This window comes from Balaenoptera ricei, chromosome 1 (genome assembly GCF_028023285.1).
Source record: "Balaenoptera ricei isolate mBalRic1 chromosome 1, mBalRic1.hap2, whole genome shotgun sequence".
Lineage (NCBI taxonomy): Eukaryota > Metazoa > Chordata > Mammalia > Artiodactyla > Balaenopteridae > Balaenoptera > Balaenoptera ricei.
This window is the reverse complement of record NC_082639.1, coordinates 113,796,079-113,822,406: the sequence shown is the minus strand read 5'-3', so window position 1 is coordinate 113,822,406 and position 26,328 is coordinate 113,796,079. Positions and strand designations below refer to the sequence as shown.

Below are 26,328 nucleotides of genomic sequence, written 5' to 3'. Positions count from 1 at the left end.
CTATCGGGGGACTTCCCTGGTGGTCCAATGGTTAAGAATCCACCTTCCAATGCAGGGGACGTGGGTTCGATCCCTGGTCGGGGAACTAAGATCCCACATGCCGTGGGGCAACTAAGCCCACGTGCTGCAACTACTGAGCCAGCGTGCCACAACTAGAGAGCCTGTGTGCCGCAATGAAGAGACCACATGCCACCACAAAGATCCCACATGCTGCAACTAAGACCCGATGCAGCCAAATAAATAAATATTTTTTTAAAAATAAAATAAAGTACCCTATCATAAGTACCTAAAATAAAGTTCCCTGGTGGCCCAGTGGTTAGGATTCTGGGCTTTCACAGCTGTGGCCCAGTTGGGGAAGATCCTGCAAGCCGCACAGCCCAAAAAAAAAAAAAGTTGTTTATAAAGTACCCTATTTATTTTACTTATTTATCTCTCTCCTACACTAGAATGTAGGCTCTGTGATGGCAAGAATAGTGTCTGCTTTGTTCACTGATCTGCCCTCAGCACCCAACAGTGTCTGTCACATAGTAGGTGTTCAGTAAATATTTGTTGAATAAATGAATGGATTTCAGCATTGAGAGAGCACTTACCATACGCCAGGCTCACAGAAACACAATGAAAAAGCAGCACTGTATGAAAAAGGTTATACTGAAGTGTGCATAGGTCACTAACTCTGCATGGGAGGATAGAGAAGAACCCACAGAGAATATGCTGGTCTAGATGGGAGACACAGCATGCCCAAAGGACCTCACTGTTGCTTCCTCTACGCAGACTGTCTATTCATCTCTGTGTCACAAGGCCTGGAATAGTGCTAGGCACTCAATAAAGCTTTCCAGAAAGCTGTACAGAGGGGCTCAGGATTTACAAGTAGTGCCTAGATGTGGATGAAGGAGCTGGAGGCAAGCCATGCCATACCAAGGGGTTTTCATTTTTTTAATTCTGGATTTAATGAAAAGCCATTTGGAGTTTTAGGCAGGTTTTTTGTTTGTTTGTTTTGTTTTGTTTTAAGTAAACTACCCTTTATCGGAGAGTGGAATGCAGGATGGGAGCAGGAGAAGGTGGCAGAGACTGGTCAGGGGTCAGCTCTGGCCGTCATGGTCAGTGATCTGGGCCTGTGGGAATGGAGAGGTGCTGAGGAATTCCAGGGAGAGGGAGGAGGAAGAGGAGATGAGACTGGTGGCCCACTAAATGTGGAGGGGGTGAGAGAGAAGAGGTCCCAAGCTTCTCCATCGCAGTGTGGTTAACTAGCATGGGGAACAAGGGAGGGCAAGCAGGTTTGAAAGGGTTGATAAATTCAGCTGGGGACACGTTGCATTAGAGATGTTTGTGGTGTATCCAGGTGGCTGTAACCAGTAGCTAGAGGGGGAGACAGGAAGCCTGAGCTTGCAATACTCTGTCCCCCACGATACCTCTTCCCCACCCCACCCTGGGCTCTGACTGTTGCTAGTCCGTCCCTACTGCCAGATTGTGAGGGTAGGAAGCAGGTCTGATTCAGGTTTCTCCCCAGCTGTCTAGGCCAGATTCTTTTTTATTTTTGGTCGGGGCGGGGGTGGGCATGCTGTGCTGGCATGCAGGATCTTAGTTCCCTGACCAGGGATCAAACCTGAGCCCCAAGCAGTGGAAGCACAGAGTCCCAACCACGGGACCTCCGGGGAAGTCCCTAGGCCAGATTCTGAACCATAGCAAGTACTTTGTGCATGTTTGCTGAATGAATAAATGGGCATCTTTGGTTGGGAGGTGAGAGTGGAAGGAATAGGCATGGAAGATATTGTCCAAGGGGAATTTTCAAGGGAAATAAGAAAAGAGAAGTGCTTAAAAGACCTGAGGAGCAGTGGCCCGAGAGCTAGGAAGGTAAGCAAGAGCACTGCAGCCAGAGACCAAAGCATAAGTGTTACAAGAAGGAATTGTCACCAGCGTCAAAGGCTGCAGAGAAGTCAGGTAGGATGAGACTGACCAAGGTTTTGCTCTCATAAACAGTAAGCATTTCCCAGGTGCCTCCTCTCACTAGAGCATAGTGCCTCACGCTTTAGGCTGTGGAGATGGGGTTGAGATACTTCCTGCCCCCAGGGTGTTGAGAGTCCAGCAGGGGAAACTGCATGTGCCATCCCTTTCTGTGTTTTACATTCTTTTTTTTATATACTGAAAACTTTTATATTTAGAATTAGCCAGCTGGACTCAGTTTAGATGATCCCAATTTTGTTGGCAACATCCAAAGCATCATAGTCACGAGCCAGTCGAACATATGCCTTTTTCTCTCCATCAGGCCTGATCAGGGTGTTGACCTTGGCCACATCAATGTCCTAGAGCTTCTTCACAGTCTGTTTAATCTGGTACTTGTTGGCCTTGACATCCACATTGAACACCAATGTGTTGTTGTCTTCAATCTTCTTCATGGCTGACTAGGTGCTTGATGATGGCATAATGGTCAAGCTTGTTTCTCTGAAAGGCGCTCTTCCGAGGATATTTGAGATGCCTCCTGAGCCACAATGTTTTGGGCCATTGGAAGGTAGATTACGTCAGACATTCTTTTTTTTGTGGCTGTGGACGCCTTTCAACACTGCTTTCTTGGCCTTTAAAGACTTTGCTTTGGCTTCGGCTTTGGGAGGGGCAGGGGCTTCCTTCTTCACCTTCAGCGCCATCTTCCTGAAAAGCTGTGTTTTACATTCTTATGCTTGGGTCTAAGTACCTCATGAGTGATGCAGACAGTGAGTGCTGGGGAAATCTTAGAGAAGACTAATCAGCCAGGACTGGGGCAGGCTGGGAAGATGGCACGGAGGAGATAGCCTCTAAATTATACCTTAGAGGGAGATGAGGAAAGAGTACATTCCACAGTGATGTTGGTGGGAGGCTGAGGAAAGAGTACATTCCAGAGTAATGGTGGGAGGCTGAGAAGGGAAACAGAGAATAGGTGTTCTGGGAGCCTTTGGGTCACCTGGATATAGACGTCCAGCAGGCTTGTCCTTGCACTGGTTGGAGCACAGGAGAAAGCTCAGCTCTGGAGCTATGTATTTGACAGTGAGGGATCCATAATGCTTAAAGCAGGAAGTTTCTTGTGCATCCTTTCCCTCTGAGAGGTGAAGAAATTGAGGTGCAGACAGGAAGAGCTGTCCAAGTCTATAAACAGCAGACGAAGGCCCCAGGAGCTCAACCCTGGCCTCATTCCCTTTCCACTACCCGACAGCCGTTGGCCTAGAGATCATGGGGAGCCACAAGAGAGAAGGTCTGGAAAGGGTGCTTGGAACAGTGAAAGCCAGGCCTCAGGGTAAAAGTGCATTGGGTAATGGGAGGAAGAAAAGGAACCAGAAGGGGAGAAATACCAAGAGAAGCCAAATAATGCCAATAAAGGAGCCCTAGCAGACAGGATCTTGAGATATTTGCACACCCATGTTTATTGCAGCATTATTCACAATGGTGAAGAAGTGAAAACCACCCAAATGTCCATCAGCAGACAAACGGATAAAGAAATTGTAGTCTATAGATACAATGGAATATTAATCAGCCTCAAAAAAGGAAGAAAACCCTGTCATATACAGCAACATGGATGAACCTTGAGGACAGTATGGTGAGTGAAATAAACCAGTCACAAAAGGCCAAATACTATATGATTATATGAGGCACCTAAAGTAGTCAGACTAATAGACAGAAAGTTGCCAGGGGTTGGGAGGAGGAGGAATGGTGTTTGATGGACATCAACTTTCAGGTTCGCAAGATGAAAAAGTTCTAGAGATCTGTTATACAACGATGTGAATATAGTTAACATACTGAACTGTATGCTTAAACTGTACAGTTAAGGAGATAAATTTTATATCACCATGTGCTTTTTACCACAATTGAAAATTTAAAAAAAAAAATTTTTTTTTTTTGAAGAAAAAGCCATAGTAGAAGAGAGTTGTAAGAAGAACAGTATGGCCAAGATGTAAAGACTGCACAGAGGTCAAGGCCAGTGGGGGGCTTCTGGGAAATCGTGGAGAGTCATCTGAGCAGAGAGGTGGGGGAAAAGCCAGACAGACCACAGGGCATTAAAGAGGGTGAGGGCGACACTGGGGGTGGGGTGGGGGAAAGCAAGAACGGACCCTGCCTGGCGTTTGGTGGTAACAGGAAAGAAAGAGTTAGTGAGGGTGGAGGGGGTAGACTGAAAGGGCGGAGCTGTGGGAAGGATTATTGCTTTGTTTTCTTTTTCGGTACAGAGAGCACCTAGCACACTTGTGGGTAGAAGAAGGGAGATTAACGATGAGGGAGTAATAAAGTGGGGAGGGCGACGCAGGGGGTCTTGGCACAGCGGAAGGGGCAAATGCACCTGTTAGCCTTGGTTGGAGGAGGGACAGGCGTGGACAGAGTGTTTGTCAGATATTGGGAAGGATGTGGCCAGGATGGGGGTGACTGCACAGTCTTGCTATAAATTCAATCCACCAAGAGTTGAAACCAACAGCTTGCAGTGGGAAAGGGGGGCTGAGGAGGAGCCAAGAGAAGTGTGGGACAGCTGGGGACAGCAACTGTGGGGCTGCGGCACGGAGTCCGTGATGGATGAGGTGCTGCCTGGCCGGCAGACACACAGACGTGTGTTGGCCCCAAAGGCAGAGATGCAGGCACTCTCTAGCAGTGCCTGGAGTGGAAGAAAGGGCTGTGGGGCTGGCTGGGGGCTGGGAGGGAGCTGGCAGGGTAAAGGAGGTGGTTTGGAGTTGGAGAGAACAATCACCCCACAAACCTACTAATGTCCTCGGACTGCCTGCTCCCCTTACCTCCCGCGGTCCTCTGCTGGAGCACTCTGCCCCGACAAAAACAGCACCAGTCATAAGCTTTGTCTTTTTAATAAAAAATAAACTGTCTGTGACAAGTGGTTTTTGAATCCCAAAACAAAGGAGAGGGGAGAGGAAAGGGGTCCAGGGGTCAGCCAGGGAAAAGGAGTGAACAAGGCTCAGATTACCCCTGTGTTCTAGCCAGGCCAGAAGGGGTTAAATCTGCCCCAACTGAAGCAAGATGGAAGGAGGTGAGACCTCAGGAAAGACCTCCCGGGTTGAGTTGATAAGGGGAGCAGGAAGAGAGCAGCTCCCTGCAGAGTCCTGGAGAGCCTTGGGAGAGGGGAGTGTTGGTGTCCAAGGTGGCAGCTGCTTTTAGAGTGGAGTCTCCAGGTGTGGTGTGCTATCTTACAGTTGCTTAGGTGTTTGGTGTTCTAGGGTCTCCTGTAGCAGTATGTTTCTGGAAGGTCCCGGGATGGCCAGAACTGAAGGATCCTCTCTAGGTCCTCCTATCATAGCCTAGGTCCAGGTCTGGGGCAGCCCCCATTAGAGAGGCCACGTGCTTGGTAGAAGGGAGTCCCACAGGGGAGTCAGGCCGCTGTGCCCAGCCCCACTGAGTGCTATCGGTGGCACAGAGTGGCGGAGAAGGTCCTCTTGTGGGAGGAAGGTGGTCTTTTGTGCTACTCCCACCCTAGTCAGGGCTGCACTGCTCCCGGTCCCCCCAGCCAGCATGGCCAGGCGCCCTGCCCTACCCGACAGCTCCAGCTTGTACCCAGAGTTTAAGCCACCTCAGTGCCCTGGAGGTTGTTGTCGGCGTCCACATCACTGGCAGAGGTCCTGCATTCCTTGTGGGGTTGGAGGCACTGCTCCCTGCTCAATGGGGCCTTCTCCCCGAGGGGCAGGGTCCCACAGCCTTGGACCTTGCCCCGGGCTCGGAGTGCCCCCAAAGGGGAGGCGAGGAGGAGGATGAGGGCTCCTGAAAGCACTAAGGCAAGGAGTACAGTGACGGTGAGGAAGTGGGGCCAGTAGGACCGCGGGGAGGCCAGGGCAGCCCCACCACCGACTGTGGTCAGCGGGGCCTCCATGCGTTCCCGGGGAATGCCCGCCAGTTCAGGATCCAGGGCCAGGGGTTGGTCCTGACTGTCCACCCAGTAGGAGACCACAGGGTATGAGAAGTTATTCTCAGTGGCCCAGCACTGATAGAGACCCCCCACCCCATCTCGCAGTAGCAGCAAGAGGGAGCCACGGTAGACTGTGGAAGAGACGTCCGGGATCGCTGCTGTGCCGTGACTCCAGTGGTAAGAGGCCAGAGCTGAGAGATGGGGGCAGGGGAGCTCCAGGATGGAGTTGGGGACAGCCAGGACTTCTTTAACTGTAGGTAAGGGAAAGGGGCCAAAGGTTAAGGAGACAGCAGGCAGGAGGGAGTCTCTACCCGACATGTGGGCCCCAACTCCCACCTCCAACTTCTATTTCAACTCCTAAACTCAACTCTGACCCCTTTCCTATCTCCAGTCTGGGCCCCATACTAACCTCCCCAGTACATCTGACTCCAACTCTGACACCAGAAGCAACTTCAACCCCAATCCTGAATCCCAGCTTAGAATTCCTATCCCTCCTCCCTACAGCCTACATCCCAATCCATTCCAACTCTGGGTATTCAGGTCTCAAGCCAGGCAGGTGCTGGGGGAGAAACGGAGGCAGAAATGCCCACGCCCTCCCAGAAGTCCTCCCGAGCCTTTGTGCCTCCCCTGGTCCCACACTCACTGATTTGGGGGTGGCTCCGAGGCCTTCCGCTCCTGCCCACGGGGCCATTGGCACATGCCCACTCTGGGTTCCCACGCTCCATGTCCTGCTTCCAGGACTTCCTGAGAAGGCAGGGAAAGCAAAAATTATCCCTTGAAACAGACAAGAGTGGGAGGAGGAGGGAGCAAGAGAGCGAAGTGCAGGGGGGAAGAAAGTGGGTCTGGGAGACTAGGTAGAACAGAGAGGAGGGGAAGAGAAGCCCAGGGTGGGCTGGAGCAGCTCAAAACTGCCTGGTGCAACTCCATCCCTGGAGGAGCCCCCCACAGGCTGGGGGAATCTTGGAGGGAATGTGTTAGTAGCACCTGGAAAGAGGAAGACCATAAGCTGGGTAACTGGCACTCACGGGATGGTGGTGGGCAGGAGGCGGCAGATTTGGGACTCCGGGTCCCAGGCACAGTGAGGGTCCCGGGCAAGGACACAGTCCACACAGCTCTCGTAGACACTACAGTTGGCTCGGGGAACCCTCCAGATGCCTCCTGAGAAGCCTGCAAACACTGCGCCCTGGAAGAGAGATGGAGAGTGTCAGGGCGTCCTCGCCACACCTAGGAAGGACCCAGTACCCAAGGCCTGCCCCACTAGAAGGCCATCTGAGGGTCAGGCCCCTCCCCACCTGGGTGGGGGCCAGCTGCAGGTTGCGAACAGGCTCAGGGTCAGGGAACAGCTGGATCTCCTCCACCAGATAAGCGTTCTTGTCCCCACTCACCACAGCCTTGTGGAGGGACCCTGTGCCTGTGAAGAGACAGAGAGAGCTGAAATTGTCTGACCCCATCTACACACCCCTCTCGTGCTCCCTCTCTGACTCCAGATGGCTTCTGCAGCTGTCAGAAAGTTCCTTCTGAAGTGTGCACTGGACACAGATCTGTCAGACCGTTTCCCTCTATGCCTTGGAGATGGAGCTTGCTTGTAAATGGCTGGAAATCCCTTGCCTCTCGGCCCTTCCTTTGCAACTGCCTGATAAAACTCCATGCCTGGAGGAACCCAACCGTCCCCTTTCTCCATGGACATGGGGCAGTGGACTGCTGAGCAATTCTGTAGAAAATCACATCACCAGCCTCCCTCACCTCCATCAAGTGTCTCTACTCAAAGGCACTTCAGTGAGTTCTACCCTGACCACTCTTTTTTTTTTTTTTTTTTTTTTAATTTATTTATTTATTTTTGGCTGTGTTGGGTCTTCGTTGCTGTGTGCGGGCTTCTCATTGCAGTGGCTTCTCTTGTTGCGGAGCACGGACTCTAGGCACGCGGGCTTCAGTAGCTGTGGCATACGGGCTCAGTAGTTGTGGCTCGCGGGCTCTAGAGCTCAGGCTCAGTAGTTGTGGCGCATGGCCTTAGTTGCTCCGCGGCATGTGGGATCTTCCCGGGCCAGGGCTCAAACCCGTGTCCCTTGCATTGACAGGCGGATTCTTAACCACTGCGCCACCAGGGAAGCCCCTTGACCACCCTTTTAAAAATTACTACCACCCCAACTGGCATTCCTGACCACACACTGCTCTATTTATTTTCTAATCTCATAATGTACCAAGTAGTTGACTCCTCAGTATGTTTATTGTCTGTCCCCACGCACTCCAAAAAGGAGCTAGATTTTTGTCTGTTTTGTTCTCTATTGTATACCCAATATATGCACAGCTGATGTCCTAAAAGAATGAATGAACCTGATGGGTTTCTTCCACTAAAGCTCAAGGGCATCCACCTCAGCCAGGCCCTCAATATAATATATGCTTGGCAATCTTCCCCATCTCCCCCGCAGACTGTCTCTCCTTCTTTCCTTTTTTTTTTTTTAATAAATTTATTTATTTTTGGCTGCATTGGGTCTTCGTTGCTGCACGCAGGCTTTCTCTAGTTGCAGCGAGCGGGGGCTACTCTTCATCGTGGTGCGCGGGCTTCTCATTGTGGTGGCTTCTCTTGTTGCGGAGCACGGGCTCAGTAGTTGTGGCTCGCGGGCTCTAGAGCACAGGCTCAGTAGCTGTGGTGCATGGGCTTAGTTGCTCTGCGGCACGTGGGATCTTCCCGGACCAGGGATCGAACCCGTGTCCCCTGCATTGGCAGGCGGATTGTTAACCACTGCGTCACTAGGGAAGTCCCTCTCCTTCTCTCTACGATGAATATTTCAATCTATTCCTCTCTCCTCAAACCTCCCACCTTTTCTACCTCTCAATCTCTGCCCCCCCCACCCTGCTCATGACCTTGTGTCCTCCTACTTCGTAGAAAACACAAAAGCCTTCACAAAAGAGCTCCCTCTACTTCTTGCCCATTTCCCCCACAAGTCTATACATTCTCCCATCCAGTCTTATCCCCCCTTCTACTCCTTCACTCCCATCCCAGCAGAGGTCTGTACCTCCCCCACTCATGACCAGTCCCTCCACCTGGTTCTAGAACCAGGCTTCCTGCTGCCTCTGCAACTTCACCTGCCATTTAGCCCCTCGCCTGCCCATCTCTTCGCCATCTCCCTCTCTACTGGATCCTGACGATCTTTCCCATCTTTAAAAAGATTGCTGGCTGGATCCCACGCCCTCCTCCAGTTACCTCCCGTTCCCCTCTTCCCCTTCACAGCCAAGCTTCCTGAAGCGTGATCTGTGATCTCTACTCTCGCTGTTTCCAGCTCCCCCTCTATCCTCCCTCACTCTTCACCTCTCTAGCACGTCTTCCCCATAAGACAAACAGTTCTTGCTAAGGTCACCAAAGCCCTGCATGTTTCTCTCCCCCACCAGACTGAAAGCTCAGAGAAGGTAGGGACAGGGCTGTTTTGTTCTCCCACTGTATTTTCAGAGCCTAGCAGGGTGCCAGGCACAAAGTAGGTGCTCAGAGAACATGTGTTGAATGAATGCCTGAGTGAATGAACTCAAAGGTTTCCCTCCTCAACCCGAGTTGCAGTCCCTGCTCTGGTTCCCTGAGGGGTGGCCTTCAGTCCTTTACTCACTGGTGCCCAGGTACATGACCAGATGGCTATTCCCGTCAATGCCCTGGGCTGTCTCCACCGCAAGCCGTGTGTACTCCACACCAGACTTCACCAGCAGGGGTGTCCCCACCACTGGCTCATCCATCAGGAAATGGTCCTTCATGAAGGTCAAGGCTTTATCAGAGGAGGGGCTCTCCGAGCACTGAAGGGGGAGGAGGCAGATCAGGTCAGCTTTCCCCTTCCTTCAACTCACCCATTGCGTCTTCCCTCCCTCCCTCCCCCTTGGCTAATATCCTTTGCCTCCTTTCCTCTTGGCAGTCCTCATTTCAGGATGGGGATTAAAGCTGGACTCGGGAACTGCCTGGCTTTGAATTCCAGCCTCTGAATTCAGCATGCCTGAGGTTCCTTAACAGGGTAATGGGCCTATTACCAATACATCACAGGCTTGCTGTGAGGATGCAATGCACCAATACATGAAAAGTAATTAGAACAGTGCTTGGCATAAAGTAAGTATTTCATAAACATTAGCTGTCATTATTTTCCTCCATCATTACCTTCACCAAGGATGCCTGGCCACCAGCAGGAAGTAGAGTGAGGGTCCCTTGCAGACAAGGACCACCTTGAACTCATGTCTGTAAGCCCAGGCTTAACACAGGACCTGGCACACAGTTGGTGCCCAATAAATGTTCGCTGAGTCAGTAATTGAATGAATGATGTCACAGAAAGGGGTGGTGAACAGGGAGTGTTTCTCATCATGGTGTGGCATGAATTTGATGCGTGACTCTGGGAGAGTCCCTTCTCCATTCTGGGCCTTCTTTTTCTTACTCATAAAATGAGGGGGTTGGACCGGCTGTTCTCGAAAGGACTTGCCAACACCAGCATACTGTGGCTTTGGGACACCTGTGTCCTGATCTTTGGTCACGATTCTTGTCCTCCGTTTCCAAGGGCACTGTCTTAACACCAGCCCCAGCTCTGTCACCTACAAGATACGTCCTCAGACAAGTTACCCCACCTCTATGAGTTCCAACTTCCTCATCTGTAAAGTGATGTAATAACATCTGTATTTCATTTTGATGCCAGAATGAGCATATGCACTTACTCTCACTTCCTCCCAAAGGGATTTTTTTTTTTTTTTTTAAAGACACAAACCTACAGGGATGGGGAGAACAGGAGAGGAGGCAAAAGCAGCCACATATTGGAAGCTGGAAAGCAAATGAACAAATAGGAAAAGACTTAGCAGGATAAAAGAATCTTCTTAAGCCAGCCCAGGGATAACCCCAAACTATCTGATTTATAAGGCAGAATTCCTGAAGTTCATGGATTAGTGGCCCCAGTCACCTCTGGAAATGGGGTAAAGGAGGGGCTGAATAAAGATGATTATTTGAAAGTCTCTTTAAGAAGCAGGCAGATTTCCCCCCAGCTCCATGCCACTGAGTAACTGTCCCTTCCATACCCTAGCCCCAAACTGGAGGTTTATTCTCTGGAGAGGGTAAGACAGAGGGACTCTGAATGGAGTACAGCAGAGATGGGTGACACCACCATGAAAGCAGGGGATTAAATCCAAGTAGACACAGTACCTGCTGAGACTCTTCCCCCACACCCAGCCCTCTTTCCCCATGGCTCCCAGACACCAGGAGCCAGACCATCTCCCTCCAGGCAGAAGACTGGAAGAATCTACTCCAGGAAAACTGACTAGAGGTCCAAGAGGAAAGACTTAAAGATATTGACATTGAAGGTCCCCAAGAAAGCAGTCCAGACAGACCATCCTCAGTGGAGCTATCACGGAGCTCAAGTTGCCAAGTCATGCCCAGGGTGCAGAGTTTCCAAACAGCTTCATGGTCCCCTCCCTCTTAAATATGAGTAGATAACCAAGGATTACCAGATATGTGAGTGAAACCATGAACATGAAAGAGATCAAACCAAGGAAATGGAAAAAATGAATAAACAAAAACCTAAGAGGAAACAGAAATGATTCAGAGAAAAGAAAACCACAGCAAAGTATCATTATTATCTTAAGAGAGATAATTATGAAGATAGTATACCCATGAAACAAGAACATAATGCTACAAAAGAGGAGTTCTTATTTCAAAGAGTGTGGCCAAAGATTACATACTTCCTGAAAGAAGACCACACTACCACTATGAGGTAGTTTTGCTCCCGAAAATCAAACTTTAATCTGATTACGTCTCTAGATCCAAACACCAACCAATTTACAGAAAATACTTAAACTCCATCACAGAGATGTAAAATCAAGATCCAGACTGTGGAAAATTCTACATAACAAATAAATTGCAAGAGAAAAAAAGAAGTTGGAAAGGGAACATACAGACTAAAAGAGACTGAAAAGAACAACCAATCCAAATTTACAGATTTTATTTGGATTTTGACTCCAATAAACAAACAATATTTTTTAAAAACCCTTATGATATCTGTGAGACTATTAGAAATTTGAACACTAAATGCATATTAGATTAAGGAACTATTATTAATTTTTTGGTGTGATAATGGTACTATGGCTATGTTGTTGTTGTTTTCAAAGCCCTTATCCTTTGGAGATACATACTAAAATATTTATGGATGAGGTAATGGGATGAATGGTAGTCCCCCAAAAGACATGTCCATCTAAAACCTGTGAATGTGACTTTATTTGCAGAAAGGGTCTTTGTATACATAATTAAAAATCTCAAGATGACTCATTCTGGGGACTTTCCTAGTGGTCCAGTGGTAAAGAATCCGCCTTCTAATGCAAGGGACGTGGGTTCGATCCCTGGTCGGGGAACTAGGTTCCCACATGCCGCGGGGCAGCTAAGCCCGCGCGCCACAACTACAGGGCCCACACACCCTGGGGCCTGTGCGCCACAACTAGAGAAGAGAAAACCCACACGGCACAACTAGAGAGAAGCCTGCGCAACGCGATGAAAGATCCCGCATGCCGCAACTAAGACCCAACGCAGCCAAATAAATAAATAAATAAATAAAATATTTTTTTTAAAAAAGATGACTCATTCTGGATTACAATGGGCTCTAAATCCAATGACAAGTGTCTGTATAAGAGAAGTGGAGGAGACATACAGAGATAAGGCAAAGTGATGACAGAGGCAGAGATTGGAGTGATGTGCCTACAAGCCAAGGAACACCAAGGGTTTCCAGCAGCCAACCAGAAGCTCAGAGCGAGGCATAGAATAGATTCTCCCTCAGAGCCTCTAGAAGGAACCAACCCTTCTGACACTTTGATTTCAAACACCTGGCCTCCAGAACTGTGAAAGAATAAATTTCTGTTGTTTCACACCACCACATTTGTGGTAATTTGTTTTGGCAGCCATAGGAAACTAATACAGATGAAATGATACAATGACCAGAATTTGCTTCAAAATAATAAGAGGAGAAGTGGGTGGGGTATAGATGAAACAGTTTGATTGGCTATGAGTTGAAGCTGGCTGATGGGTATACGGAGGTCCATTGCACTATTCTGTCCACTTTTTATATATTTAAAATTCTCTATAATGGAACATGTTTATAAAAGACATATTCAAAGCTCAAAAAATCTAGTAAATTAAATATCTGATAGCAGAAATTAAAAATCTGATAGAAGGATCAGAAGATAAAATTGAGATACTCTCTCAGAAAGTAGAAAAAAACCAAAGACATGGAAAAAATCTTTTAAAGGATTTTAAAAGGTAGAGGACTAGTCCAGGAGGTCCAGAAAGAAGTGAAAAAACATTCTGACATTAGAATGTCAGCTCCATGAGGAAAGAGACTTTTATCTGTTTTGTTCACTGCTATATCCCCAGTGCCTACAACAGTGACAGGTGGCCTCAAAAAATATTTGTTGAATGAAAAGGGAACAGGAGGAAATAGTTCAAGAAAACTTCTTAGAACTGAAAGAACTAAAATTCCAGGCTTAAGGGGCAAATTGAATGTCCAGACAATGAACAAACAGATATCATCAAGGCACAATACCATGAAATTTCAAAACAACCAGCGACACAAAAAAGGTACTACAAGATTCCAGTGAGAAAAAAAAAAAAACCAGGTGACATTCAAAGAGTTGGGGATCAGAATAGCTTTAGACTTCTCAACAGCAGCACTGAAAGCTAGAAGATAATAGAGGAAGCCTTCAAAGTTTGGAAGGAAAATTATTTCTAGTCTCGAATTAGATACACCTAGGCAAACTATCAAATGTGAATGTAGAATAAAGACATATTCAGACATTCAAGGTCTCAAAAAAATTTACCTGCCATGTATCCCTTTCTGGGAATCTCTTTTTCAAAAAAGAAAAGAGAGGAAGTTGTGGGATGCAAGAACCACCAGATTGTCACAAGAAAGTGGCAAAGGGAATGCCCAGAACGATGAGGAAGGGAGATTCCAGGATGGCAGTTGTGTCCCGGATGTAGTTAAGATGTAGATGTAGTACAGACTGCAGCAGATAGGAAGGATCTCCGGGAAGACAAAACTCTTAGAATACCTAATGGATCTGTTTTTAAAAGAGATTCAGATAACTGAGGAAGAGTTTGGGGTTGAATTAAAGATAAGAGCTTAGAAAACAAAGCAAAAAATACTAATAATAATAATCAAGATAATTACTAACTCCAGGGAAAAATTTTAAATTATGCAAAAAGGAAATATAATCATGGCTTACTACCTGGCTCAGTTGTGAATAATGAATCATAATATAAATATTGATCTAACCAAAATTACTATAAAACAATGTTGGGAGATGAGGGGTGGGTGCAGTGGTGTGTTGATAAGGCAGCTCTGGGGAACGATGAGCGGGGGGACCTCTGATTTGAAGTGTTTGATGATTTCCATGATGTATTATTCCCACCATGGCTGATTTCAAGCTATCAATGTATTGTCACTGAACTCGGATTTGTAAAGAGATGCACAAAGGGTTCTTGCTAGTTGCTGCAAGCCAGTTCCAGCACATCGCTGAGTGCGGGTGGGGGACATAGTTAAATCCTCACCATCCAGAACGGGAATTCAATAGACACTGCCTGACACTGAAACATCAAGAAGTAGCAAGAAAAGTATTTCAAGATTTAGAGATAAATATCAAAAGAATCAGCTAAAAGAGTTGAAGGTGGTTGTCTCTAGAGAGGAAAACGTGCTGAGGATAGGAAACAGGGCTGTTTTTTGTAACCAACCATGTAAATCTATATGATTGTTTAAATGCTGTACATATACACTCTGATCAAAAAACAAAAGTTAAATAAGAAATGCAGGTGAAGATGCCCAAGACAGTCCTTGGCACAGCCCGTGCTCCCTTGTTTCCTTAGTGATACACCCAGGTATTTGGGGTGCACTCAGCTGGGGTGAAGGGGTGCTGCTCTGTGTTTAGGATGGGGTTGGACACATGTGGAATGTGGGCAGCCAGAATGGGTGAATATCTGAGCAGACAGGACCTGGGGGTGCGGGGAACACTAGCATTTACTGGGCATTTATTATGCCGTGATAGGTACTTTGACATGCATATTATGTGTCTGGGGAGGCAGAGTTTGCTCAGTGGGGTGGGTAGTACTCACGCTGCCTGGCCGAGGACTGATATCAGGGAACCCGTAAGTAGTCCAGCGTGAAGTCTCTTTGTTCAATTCCTTATACTTCCCCTCAAAGACATGCTTGATGTCCTTGAGTGAGAAAGCACAGACAGCAGAGCTCCTGGTCCCACCAACCTGCCTGGAGAAAGCCAAAGGGGACATTGTCTGTAACCTCCTCTGCTATATCAGGAAACTCCCCTTCCAGCCCTGGCCCACCCTTGGTGAGAAACCCCAGAAGGGCAGGAGGATGAAGGGCTGGGTCAGGCCCCAGCTGTGGTGATAAGGGCTAGGAGAGCCCCAGACTCTAGCCCATCTTAGGATCTGAGGTGTGATTATCTTTAATGAGAATTAAATGGGGCTCATGCCCTGGGGTGTCTCCTGCCTGGCCTGCCCAGACTGGGCCCCTATGGGAGGGGCAGTATAACCAGCTCCCCAACAGGCTCCAGGTGAAGTATTCCTCCTTGGGGATCCCATGTATTTCTGGTCCTCAGATAAGCAACCAGGGCCTGACTACAACGATTTTTATTCCTTCAGCCTTGGTCTGTGGAGACAAAAGGTCTCTCTTGTTCTCTTTAACCTGTGACGTACACCATATTCTCAGTTCTGGATGCCATAGATACCAGACCCTGCTTACAACAGATGTCTTTGATACCTGACATATTGTCAGCAGATACCAAACCACAGCAAGTAAGTTAAACTTTCTCAGCCTCTAAGCAATGACTGTATTTTTATCTTATGTCGCTGGTGGTGTTTCACGCTTTGCTCTGACCATTAGGAAGCTCAGAGCTAAATTTGTGCCGACATCCCGGGACTGCACATTTGTAATGCACATTTGTAAAGCACATGTGTAATGTGCTGACCGGATCCCTGGGTTCCCTTATTCTCCTTTTATTTCCATTTCCTCATGGATTTTATTTTATTTTAATGTTTGCCTTTTGTAAGCTACCTCTTATCCTTTTTGGAATCAGGCAGGATATAAACTAATTAGAACCCTTCTGAGCTTTATTTTTCCCATCTACATTAAGGGCATGAGTCAAATTCCTGGGAGATGGTGACGATCAAATGCCTTCGTATGTGAAGTGTGGAGTATGTGCTCGGCTCACATCAGTTCCTACCCTCCCTGGCGGGCCAGGGCAACAGGGGTGCTGACCCGTAATCCCGCTTCCAGCCGCCACGTTCCCGCCTGGCTGCTCACCACTGAGAGGTGAAGACAGCGTAGACATAGGGATCGGTGGAGGAATTGTCTGCCAGCAGGACAGCGTGACGGATGACGTTGAAGGGCAGCTGCCCCGGCTGGGCGCAGAGTAGCTGGGCCTTCAAGAAGGTGGTCCACTTCTTCTGCAGCAGCTTTTCGCCGCCCACGTCGTTCTAGGGGCACCGGAGGAGTCAGGGGACCGCCCCTGCCCCCACGTGACCTCACCCTCTTCCCCGCCCCTCACTCCCATTGGTCCCTAAGCGTTCAGCCCCGCCTCTGCCATCTCCCCATTGGCTTCTCCACGGCCAGCCCCGCCTCCCGCCCAGGCTGCAGACCTTGCAGACTCTGGCCACCCGGGATGTGTGGAGCTTCTCGAAGAACTCAAACTCGCTGGCTGTCTCCTCGAAGAAGAAGTAGACGACGTGGGTCGAAGGGATGGCTGCCACGAAGGAGGCGTCCGCTGCAGGGGCGGGGCAGATGGGCTAAGAGATGGAGCAGCTGGATGCCCTGGCTTCCCCTTTGTGAAAACCCTTAGCTCTGGAGGACAGGAGACACAACCTCTCGGGTCCCACAGCTGGTCGAGACATAGCCATGGGTGGGGGGTGGGGGCGGGGAGCGACTGGTACGTCTTTAATTATTTATGTAAGATGAAAGCTTCAAGAGGACGGGAGCTATGTCTTCTTCCCTGCAGTACCGCCAATGCCGAACAGTACTGCCTTGCACACTGTATGCCTCAACAAACGAGAGTTGAGTGAATTAACAGCAGTTCACAGTGCCAGGTCTCCGGGACTTGGGGAAGGGGGCCAGACCTGTGCTGGGTAGGGCTCAGGTCCTTACGTTGCAGCCAGCGGAGGAAATTGTCTGTCTTGAGGACAGGCTGGGATCCCAGTGTGCGCATCAGGATGGGCTCACTGCCCAGGAAGTTGTTCATGGTGCCGGAATAGAGCATCCCATCTAGTGTGGGGAGAGGAGGGGAGACCTCATCAGTTGGAGGGTGCCCCTGCCCTCCTCAGACCTGTCAGCATTCACATCAGCCTCTGGCCTCCTTCATGTGTTCTACACCTTCCTATGGAATCCCAAAGCCCAGCTCACAGCCCCCCACTGAGCACCGTTCTTAGGTCCTTCTGCCCACAGGGAATGGCCAACCTTATGGCCTTCAGTGTTTTGGCACTTTTCTCTGGCTCCTCCCTCCTATGCCCAGCTAAACCACTTGCCAGTTAGAATCACTCATTGTTGCCCGAAGACGGCTTTGTTTTGCTTCCGTACCTTAAGTCCTACCCTTTTCTTCATGGAACACCTTCCCTGCCCATCTACCTATCTTTCAAGGTCCCACTCAGTCAAAGTCCACCGCCTTCAGGAAGCCAGGGTGGGGAGTCTGTAATGGTTTGTGTCCGGGAGGGCACAGCACCATGATTTCTTCTTTGTAATCCCTACAGTCCCTAGCACAATGCCTGGCCCACCAGAGGGGGCATTCATACAGAGCATACTTGTTGAACAAATGACTGAATCTCAGGCCTCTTCCCTGCCTGAGACCCTTCCTGGACCCTCCCGCCTCTGTGCATCTCTCCATATCCATTTCGCTCCACCTCCTTTGTGGCAGTTTCAGCAGGAGCTGGTGTTTGGGGTATCTGATTCTCCCTCTGATTTTGTGCTCCGAGGCTCCTGGCTTCTCCTCCCTCTGTCCCCTGCTTTTCAGGAAATTGTCAGATTCCATACGTCACAGAGTGACCAGGGAAAGCAGTTGCTGGGATGGACCAGGGAACCTCATACTCACCTGCCAGGACAGCCGTGTGCTTATGGGCGGGGTCGAAGGGGCTTTGGCCTTTCCCCTCTACAACCTCGTCCTCCGAGATGGGCAACAGGTTGGAATCTTGGCGTTCCTAGAGAGGGGGAGTGGCTGGGGGGCCAGAACGCCAGAGTCTCATGTCTGGGAAAGGAGGGGTGTGAGGGAGGACAGGGAGGGGATGTAGAGGAAAATTGGTCTGGGGCCAGGAAGCTCACAAGGGTCCTGCGTCTGGAAAACCAGAGTTTTCCAGAGCTGCAGAGGATGAGCTGGGAGTAGATGTGAGGAGGGATGCTTGGGGCCTGAGAGCTGGTGCCAGATAACTCACAATGAAGGTGCAAGCAGGGCTGAAGGCGAAGGTGCCACAGGCGTAGAGATGGGTGGCATTGAAGGAGACCAGGACACGAATAAAGTTGAAACACTGTGTCTGGGGGAGATAGAGAATTCAGGCCTCCAGGGCACTTGCCCCAAACTCCTGGGCCCCCAGAGGCTGCTCCCTCACTCCCTAGTAGGGAGAAGGACTGGGCAATGCTGAGGCAGTCCCTGTCTGTCTTTATAGAACATGATGCAGGCAATTATCATGCAAACAAGCATCCTCTGCTGCCTGCCCAACTTGAGATCATCCAGTGATGGTCTAGGGACACCAGGGTTCTCTACCAGAGCCCCAGTATCTCCACCTCTACTTACCTCATTGCTCTTCTTCTTAAAGGCACATTCACTCTTTTTTCGGTCACTGGCTGGCCAGGGTATCTGAAGTGGGGCATTGGGAAAGGGGAGATAAAGGGAATGAGGTCTTCAGCTCCAGCTCTGACCTACCATCCCCACCTTGGCTCTGATGTGAAATCACCAGCAGGCATAGTGGCTAGTTACATGCTGGTGGGCTATAATAACCTCACTTTGTGACCCTGGCTATTACTCTGATGATACTGTTATTCATTAGGACACAGCTCCATGGTAGAACATGGCCTATGGAATCAGACCTGAGTTTGAATCTAGACTCAGCCACTTGCTGGTTGAGTGATCTTGGTCAATTGCACAGGCTTCTGGAGGGCACAACTAGGTAGCATATGTAAAGCACCTAATGCCATGCATGGTATAAAAGCAGCAGTTGGCAAAAAAACCACCACATTTCCTGGGGAAATTGTTAAAAATGTCAGTTCCTCACACCTCAGAGAATCTGTATTTTTAAAAAATTATATTTATTTATTATTTTTGGCTGTGTCGGGTCTTCGTTGCTGCGTGTGGGCTTTCTCTAGTTGGGAGGAGCGGGGGCTACTCTTCCTTGCAGTGCACAGGCTTCTCATTGCGGTGGCTTCTCTTGTTGCGGAGCACGGGCTCTAGGCACACGGGCTTCAGTAGTTGTGGCTCTCAGGCTCTAGAGCGCAGGCTCAGTAGTTGTGGCGCATGGGCTTAGTTGCTCCGTGGCATGTGGGATCTTCCCAGACCAGGGCTCAAACTCGTGTCTCCTGCATTGGCAGGCAGATTCTTAAGCACTGTGCCACCAGGGAAGCCCAGAATCTGTATTTTTAATTGGCATCCCATGTGTGCAGGTGGCCCACAGACCACACATTGAGAAAAACAAACCGTGGAGATGCTCAGTAATTGCTAGCTCCCTCCCTCCCTTTTTTCCTTCCCTCTCGCTTTCTCCCTCACGTTGTTCCCATGAGTAGGGTGACTGTAATTTAACACAGAAGCTTCAGTGATTTCTACCAGTGGGTGGATATCATATTATTGATATAATTTGAGTCAATGTTTCTCTCATGTGTCAATGATTTCCATATCAGCCATTTTAGTAATTAATATTATTCAACCAGTATTCATGGTACCAATGAACAGTGAGGCCACTATAGTGTTTCTTGTCTGTTATACCGATCATATATATATGTCTCTACGAAGAATTGCTGATTGTTGGGGACTTCCCTGGTGGTCCAGTGGTTAAGAATCCGCCTTCCAATGCAGGGACGCAGGTTCAATCCCTGGTCAGGGAACTAAGATCCCACAGGCCGCAGGGCAACTAAGCCTGCACACCACAACTACTAAGCACGCGAGCCACAACCAGAGAGCCCGCGTGCCGCAACTACAGAGCCCACGTGCTCTGGAGCCCGCGGGCCACAACTAGAGAGAAGCCCGCACGCTGTAACGAAGACCCAACGCAGCCAAAAAATAAAATAAATAAATATATTAAAAAAAAGAATTGCTGATTGTTGCTGATTATAGGTAACAGCAAATTGGGTGGTTATTCATGCGTAAGCAGCCCAAGCGCAGGGCAGCTGTCGGCCCCCTCCTCACTCCCAGCCCACGCCCTTCCCCTGGCCTCTCACCATGTTCTTCAGCCTTGGTACCCCTGGATCCTGGATATTCAAAGCCAGAATGGCCTCTCGAGCCCCCACATAGAGAGTGTCTCCATCACCACTCAGGAGCAGAGTGTCAAAATCCTGGAGGCCCTTCTGATGGAAGAAGCTAAGAGCTCTGCGTCCATCCCCTGTTGAGAGGTGGTGAGAAGGAGACAGTGATGAGAAGTCAGTGGTCAAGCAGCTGAGTTCTGAGATAAAATCAGGGGAAGAAAAGGGCTGGCAGAGTGTGCTCCCCAGACCTTGGCAACTGGACCCACTCTTCATCAGCAGCTCCCCGCTTCGTCCCACCCTGCTGGCAGCCATAGGAGCTTTGTGTGTTGAGCTCACAGTAGAGAGGAAAGGCAGCCAGAGACAGGGTAATGACAGACTGGGGCTGGGGGAGGGTGGCCCGTACCCAAGAGACAGACAAAGGGACAGGAAATAAAGTGAGGCACAATGGATGCTCTTCCAGGCCTGGGGGCTGTGGTGGGCGGAGGACACGTTGGTCCTCACCCGTGGGGAGAGCAGAAGGCAGGGAGACGACAGGAAGGTGTTGGCGGCCACAGACAGGAAAGCTAGATGTAGATAGGACTATGTGTCAGAGTAACTGTGGGTTGTAGGGGTCCCACTCACCAGCCCCACTTCCCTCCCCGCCTCTACTGCAGGAAATTTCCACCACAAGAATCACTGCCATAGGCTGAACAGAAAGGAAATATTTTTCTCCAAAGTTTCCTGCAAGCGCCTAGATGTCACCTGGGCATGGGATTCCAGCTGGCTGTGGGAGGTTCCCTGAGGTCTCCCCATCACCGTGCTGTGGCAGAGGTGGGGCGTGTGTGCCTGGTCCCCTGGCATATCAGCAAGGGGGGAGGAGCTTCTGAAATCCTCTCTCAAGAGCACATTCGTACTTTTGCATTAGTTAGAGAACTGACTAGCTAATTGTTACCTTTGGAGGCTCAGAGGCTCTTAGGACCAACCAAGAGGAGGAGTTGGGGAAACGTGTGGCAAGGTGCTGGAGAGGCTGGCCTCCCCAGAACTGTATACACCCCTCTGTAACTGAACTGACCGCCCCAAAGTGTGGTTGTCTGTTCATCTGCCTCCCCTTGGGACCATCAGCACGTTGATGGCAGGGGCTGAGTCCTGTTTATGTTGTAATCTCAGCACCCAACACAGAGGAGGCCCCTCCATCAACGGGCAACATGCATTTCCTTTACCGCGTTGCCCCAGAAAGACGCTAAAGACACAGCTGTGCCCAGGAGACTGCCCCTACAACTCCTACAGGGCCAATGTCCCTTCCTGAATCTTTTACCTGGAGGTGGAAGACCAGCAGTCACCACACCCTCAGTAAGAAACCAGCCAAGCTGTGCCTAAAGGGTCCCAGGGTCCGTATCCCAGCCAGGCCACACTGAGTTCTTGTATTCTTGGTGTCCACAGTACTGGGCATGACGTGGTCCAGCATCATCTGTGCAGTTGCGTGTCCTGGTGTGTCCTGGGTCACCAGGCCCACAGATGCTCTTCTGGCAGGGGCCTTGGCTTTGGGGCACTTGAGGGCATGAAAGCAGTTATGGGTTTGAGGTGACCAGTTTGATAACAGTGACATTTAAGGAGGGAAAGAAAAATCACCAACTCTGGAGAACCAGAAGGCACAACGCCCCTGGCCCCCTGGTCCCCTCACTTCCCTCTCCTCAGTCTCTGCCCCAGGTGAGTTTCATCATTCACTCCTTTCTTAGTCAGCCCGGTGTTGCCATCCCCACACTTCCTGATCATCAGACACTTACCTGCGTAGTATTTGACCCTGGGTGTGGGCCCCTGCCCGTCACCCCGTGCGGTCGTCGGTGGTGGCAGAAGCAGCAGGAGCAGCTGGAAGAGGAAAAGGCCGAGGAGGCTCCAGGAGTCCAGGCCCAGGGCTGGAAGGGCCATGCTCAGCCAGAGGCTGTCACCAGACGGCTCTGGGGAAACAGGCACCCGCCACTCTCTGGATGAGCAGTCTTTACCACATCCTCCCTGGGAACCAATCAGATAGCCCCAGGCAGCAGAAGTGTGTATTGTGGGGGGGATGTTAGAGAGACGGGCCAGTTTCCTCTCCAGAGTGCCCCTAGAGAGTCTCACTTCCATCATCCCACAGGCCTCATCCCGCCTCACTCTCCCCTCTGGGTAGGAGTCCAGCTGTTCCCCATCCCGCCCTTCTGATCTCTTTGCACCAATAGCCCCACTTTGCCTTTTCTCACCTTACTCTCAGGGAAGTCTTTCTTGCTGTTTACTCTTTGCCTTCCCTCCTCCCATAGCCCAGAGGCCAAACCAATGCCTGGTCCCGAGCAGGGAACTTTCTGGGGAGCAGATTCCTGCACTCACAATATAGATTCTTCAGCCCTGACTCTCCTAGCACTTTCAGATCTGTTGATACTCTACACAGCCCTACCCTCTGATGACCCAAACAAGCAGACCAGGTCTGAATCAGCCTGCTCTGATCTCTCCACAGCTGGGCTTAGGTCGCTGACTCTCAGGCCTACAGGCCTCTTCTTGCAGGGAGGAGATGGGAGTCCAGCCTGGAGGGCTGGCTATCAGCCTCTTGCGGAAAGTGGCCCAGGGCAGGGAGTGGCTGGCTGTCTCCCAGCCTCGGCAGCTGCCCCCTCTCTCCCTGGTCCTTGTGCTGCTGCTGTCTGTCTCCCTGGGCCTCTGCATAATCCTCCCCTGGGACTGCCACCCCCCAGCCACCCATCTCATCTCACCCTTGAGCCAGACACAGTGCAGAACCTAGGTGTCCAGACTCTTGGGCGTGGGTGCCATCCAAGAGAATGAAGAAGGGGGGTTCCCAGGCCCCAGAGGCAGGGGACGGGAGGCTCAGCCTGGCTGGGCCAGGCATGCGGCGCTCCAGGTACCCATAGCGGCAAAGCCAGCACTGGGAGCTCTGGGCAAGGGAAACCAGAATTTCCACCTCTCGAGTTGTGACAGATCCCTGGCTTGGGCGGAAGTTGGTGGATTGGGAGGGGACTAAAAGGAGGCACACCTCTCTCTTTCACCTCATCTATCCAGAAAGTTTAAAAGGCCAGAATGTTTCTAGGTCATTTCAGCCATTCCCCTGTCCCTCTATCTCATCACATCCAGTCTAACCAGACTAGCAGTGGTTTCTCCTCTTGCTCAAGACTTCCCAGCTAGGAGACATGACACCGTCTTTCATATTCCTCTTTCCACTTACCCACAAGGTTGGGTCTCTCTACTCCTACCTACTGGGAAGTCCCTGCAGTGGTCTAAACTTTCAAACCTCCCACTTCCAACTGGGCCATAGTCTTTAAAAAATAAAACAATTGTAAACAACAAGGACCTACTGTACAGCAGAGGGAACTATATTCATTATCTTGTAATAACCTATAATGGAAAAGAATCTGAAAAAGAATATATATATATATGTATGTATAACTATCACTTTGCTGTACACTTGAGACTAATACAACACTGTAAATTAACTATACTTCAATTTTTAAAAATGGCTTTAAAAAATCTAATAAGTAAATAAAACAATTGCATTAGGCTCTTATCCAGGGCTTTGCTGTGGAAATTCCTTCTGTAGTCTTATCTCCAAAACTCTTACGGCAGCATCAGGCCAGTGGGAAACCCAGACAATTTCCCATCTGAGCTTGAACATACTTCTGGGGCACCCAAACGCCTGATGATGGCTGCTCACCCCCTCCCTGAAGGCTCCAGGGGGAACCTCATAATGCAGGGTTAATAAGGCATCTAGCACCAAGGGCTTCATGACCTATAAAGTGGGTAGTTTCCTGCCCACTCAGCCTGAGCCCAGCTGACTGCTGGTTAAAGAGCATAGACACCCCAGGGCTAATCCGACTCCGATAAATAACCCACCTCCTTCTTAAATGCACATTCCTCATGGTCAGGAAGTCCTTCCTGTAGTGTAACTTCCGTCCCTCTTGCCACAGCAAAGCCTACAGGGTGATGGGACAGCCTAGGCTCCTCCTTAGAAGAATTTCTTATCAGTCTGCTCAGCCATCTTTCCTTTCCCTCTGCTCCCATTTTCCCTCAATTTCCCTCAATTTCCTTGAGGGCTGGCCTCAGCCAAACCCCTCCTGACAACTGTTTCTATCAAGACTTACCTAAGACTTCCCCAGACTCTCATGGAGTCTTGTTGCCAGATCCTTGGGAGAAGCCATGGTCTAAGCCACCCAGAGAACATTTTGTAGACTCTCAGAATCAAGGGAAACTCCCACCCAGACCCCACCTCAAGCTCAGAGTGGGAGCCTACCCTGCTCTGGGGCCTCTCTGCTTTAACAGATTGGCTTTTCTGGGTCTCTGGGAGGAGCTCTGATAGGGTGGGTGGGGCTTGGGGGAGGAGGTTCCAGCCCCACCCTCCCTGTCCTTGCCCTATCCCCGCCTCTCTGGAAGTGTTAGATTCAATGCCCTGAGCCGAGTTCCTCCTTCTCCAGAGACCCAGGAATTCTCCTTCTGGCAACAAGTCTCCTTTTCCCCAGCCTCTCCAGTGAATATGAAGTCTGCATTATCAGGCTTTGGTCTACCCAACAATTTTAGCTGCTAGGTACCACCATAATCCCATTTTAAAGATGAGGCAAAAAAAAAAAAAAAAAAAAAAAAGATGAGGCAAAGTGAGGCAAAGGAGGTTACACAGCCAGAACCCAAGTTAAACTCATATCTGCCTCATACCAGAGTGACTCCCTTAGCTACACTGTCTCTCAGGAGTCCTACTCCTGCCCTAGTCTGGGAAACTCAACCCTGAGCCACTTGGATGGAGAAGGCAAGTGTGTAGGGTGGGGGGTGGCAAGTTCTAGCTCCGATGGGCTAAGAAACAGTACCTCTGGGGTGATTCCTGACTCAAGAGGAAACAGAAGCCTCTCTGAAGAAAGGCCATCAGGTACAGGTCCCACCCCCTGTCTCCACAAGGGCCTTCAGGTCTAGTTCCCTGGAGGAGCCTGGTGGGGAGGAAGGGCACCCTGCCCCCACCACTGCTTGTCTTGCACCAGAGCCTCAGGAGTCAGATCCCAAGTTACACTGCCATCTCCCTTGCTGCAGCCTGCAGAGCCCACAGCCGGGGCTGGCTTCCTGGGCATGTGACCTGCGCAGTCACGCAGGTCCCCACGCTCGGTCTAATGCCCAGCTGCTGCCGTCTTGAAAGTCTTGATCTTGTTCCAGGAGCTCCACACTTTCATTTCGCACTGGGCCCTGCAAATGATGTAGCAGGTCCTGCCCAAAACATCAAGAATGCTCAGAGCTGACAGGGTCCCACCCCCTCACCGTACAAACCAGGAAACCAACGCCAGGGCGGCTAAGTGTCTTGGCTGAGGTTGGAGTCAGGCAGCAGTTCAGGTGGGGTGGTGGTAGGAAGGGGTCAGAGGTTCAGGACCAGGCTGTAAGGGCCATGCCATTTCATAGCTCCAATGTGGGAGCTCCCCAACTCCTTTCTCCCCCAGCCCTGGGGCCCAGCCTGGGGACCCCCATGACAACAATGTTGAGTTCAACCCTGACCCCCCAGTGGGGACTCCTCCCCCACGGCCCCTAGACCACATCAAATAGTAGCCCCTTTCTGGCCAGCTTTCAGCCCAGGATAGAGATGTAGATGTGGGGATGGAGGTGGGAAGGGAGATGCGGATGTCACTCCCACACTTACCCCATGCTCACCCCGGGGACTCTGTCTCTTCTGCACCCTGAGCGAGCGTGGCTACCTCACTGAGGGAGGGGCTCCTGAAGCCAGGAGAGAAGCCACTCCTGGCTTTGCCGATGACCCAGCTGGTCCAGTTTCCCCCACCACCTCTCCCTTCTGGCTTCAGGGACAGCCCCAGAAGAGCACAGTCCTGGGGAACATCAGCTTCCTGGCTCTCTTTCTTAGCCCCACCTGCCCTGCCCTTCGTTACCCTCTTTTTATAATCACAAGCAAGTCAAATCAACTTATAATTATTAAGTGCCTACTGTGTCTAAGGCACTAGCGATATCGCCAAACCTCTACTCCCCCAGCATCCCCCCCACCTCTTCCCATCCCCACTGTCTCCCAGCCTTCTTGCCGCCCACCCAGCCCAGTCCCCCCTAACC

The 26,328-nt window shown here is 50.3% G+C and overlaps 1 protein-coding gene and 1 pseudogene across 2 annotated transcripts; both read right to left on the bottom strand.

Moving 5' to 3' along the window:
• Window positions 1-2,132: 2,132 nt before the first annotated feature.
• On the bottom strand, window positions 2,133-2,639 carry LOC132351998 (large ribosomal subunit protein uL23-like; annotated as a pseudogene).
• Window positions 2,640-4,792: 2,153 nt separating this feature from the next.
• Window positions 4,793-24,515, bottom strand: SEMA4A (semaphorin 4A). Of its 2 annotated transcripts, none has more exons than XM_059902156.1 (15): window positions 24,384-24,515; window positions 22,053-22,223; window positions 20,266-20,426; window positions 18,632-18,694; window positions 18,273-18,371; window positions 17,936-18,041; window positions 16,999-17,115; window positions 16,497-16,621; window positions 16,162-16,334; window positions 14,955-15,105; window positions 9,454-9,634; window positions 7,150-7,268; window positions 6,883-7,040; window positions 6,501-6,601; window positions 4,793-6,108 (listed from the first exon to the last, which is right to left on the bottom strand). In XM_059902156.1, the coding sequence occupies exons 2-15, from the start codon at window positions 22,192-22,194 to the stop codon at window positions 5,516-5,518; spliced, it is 2,289 nt and encodes a 762-aa protein (XP_059758139.1). In that variant the 5' UTR covers window positions 22,195-22,223; window positions 24,384-24,515; the 3' UTR covers window positions 4,793-5,515. The 2 variants fall into 2 exon arrangements, with proteins under 2 accessions (XP_059758139.1, XP_059758150.1); XM_059902167.1 differs by lacking the exon at window positions 24,384-24,515 and adding an exon at window positions 24,136-24,200.
• Between the last annotated feature and the right edge of the window lie 1,813 nt (window positions 24,516-26,328).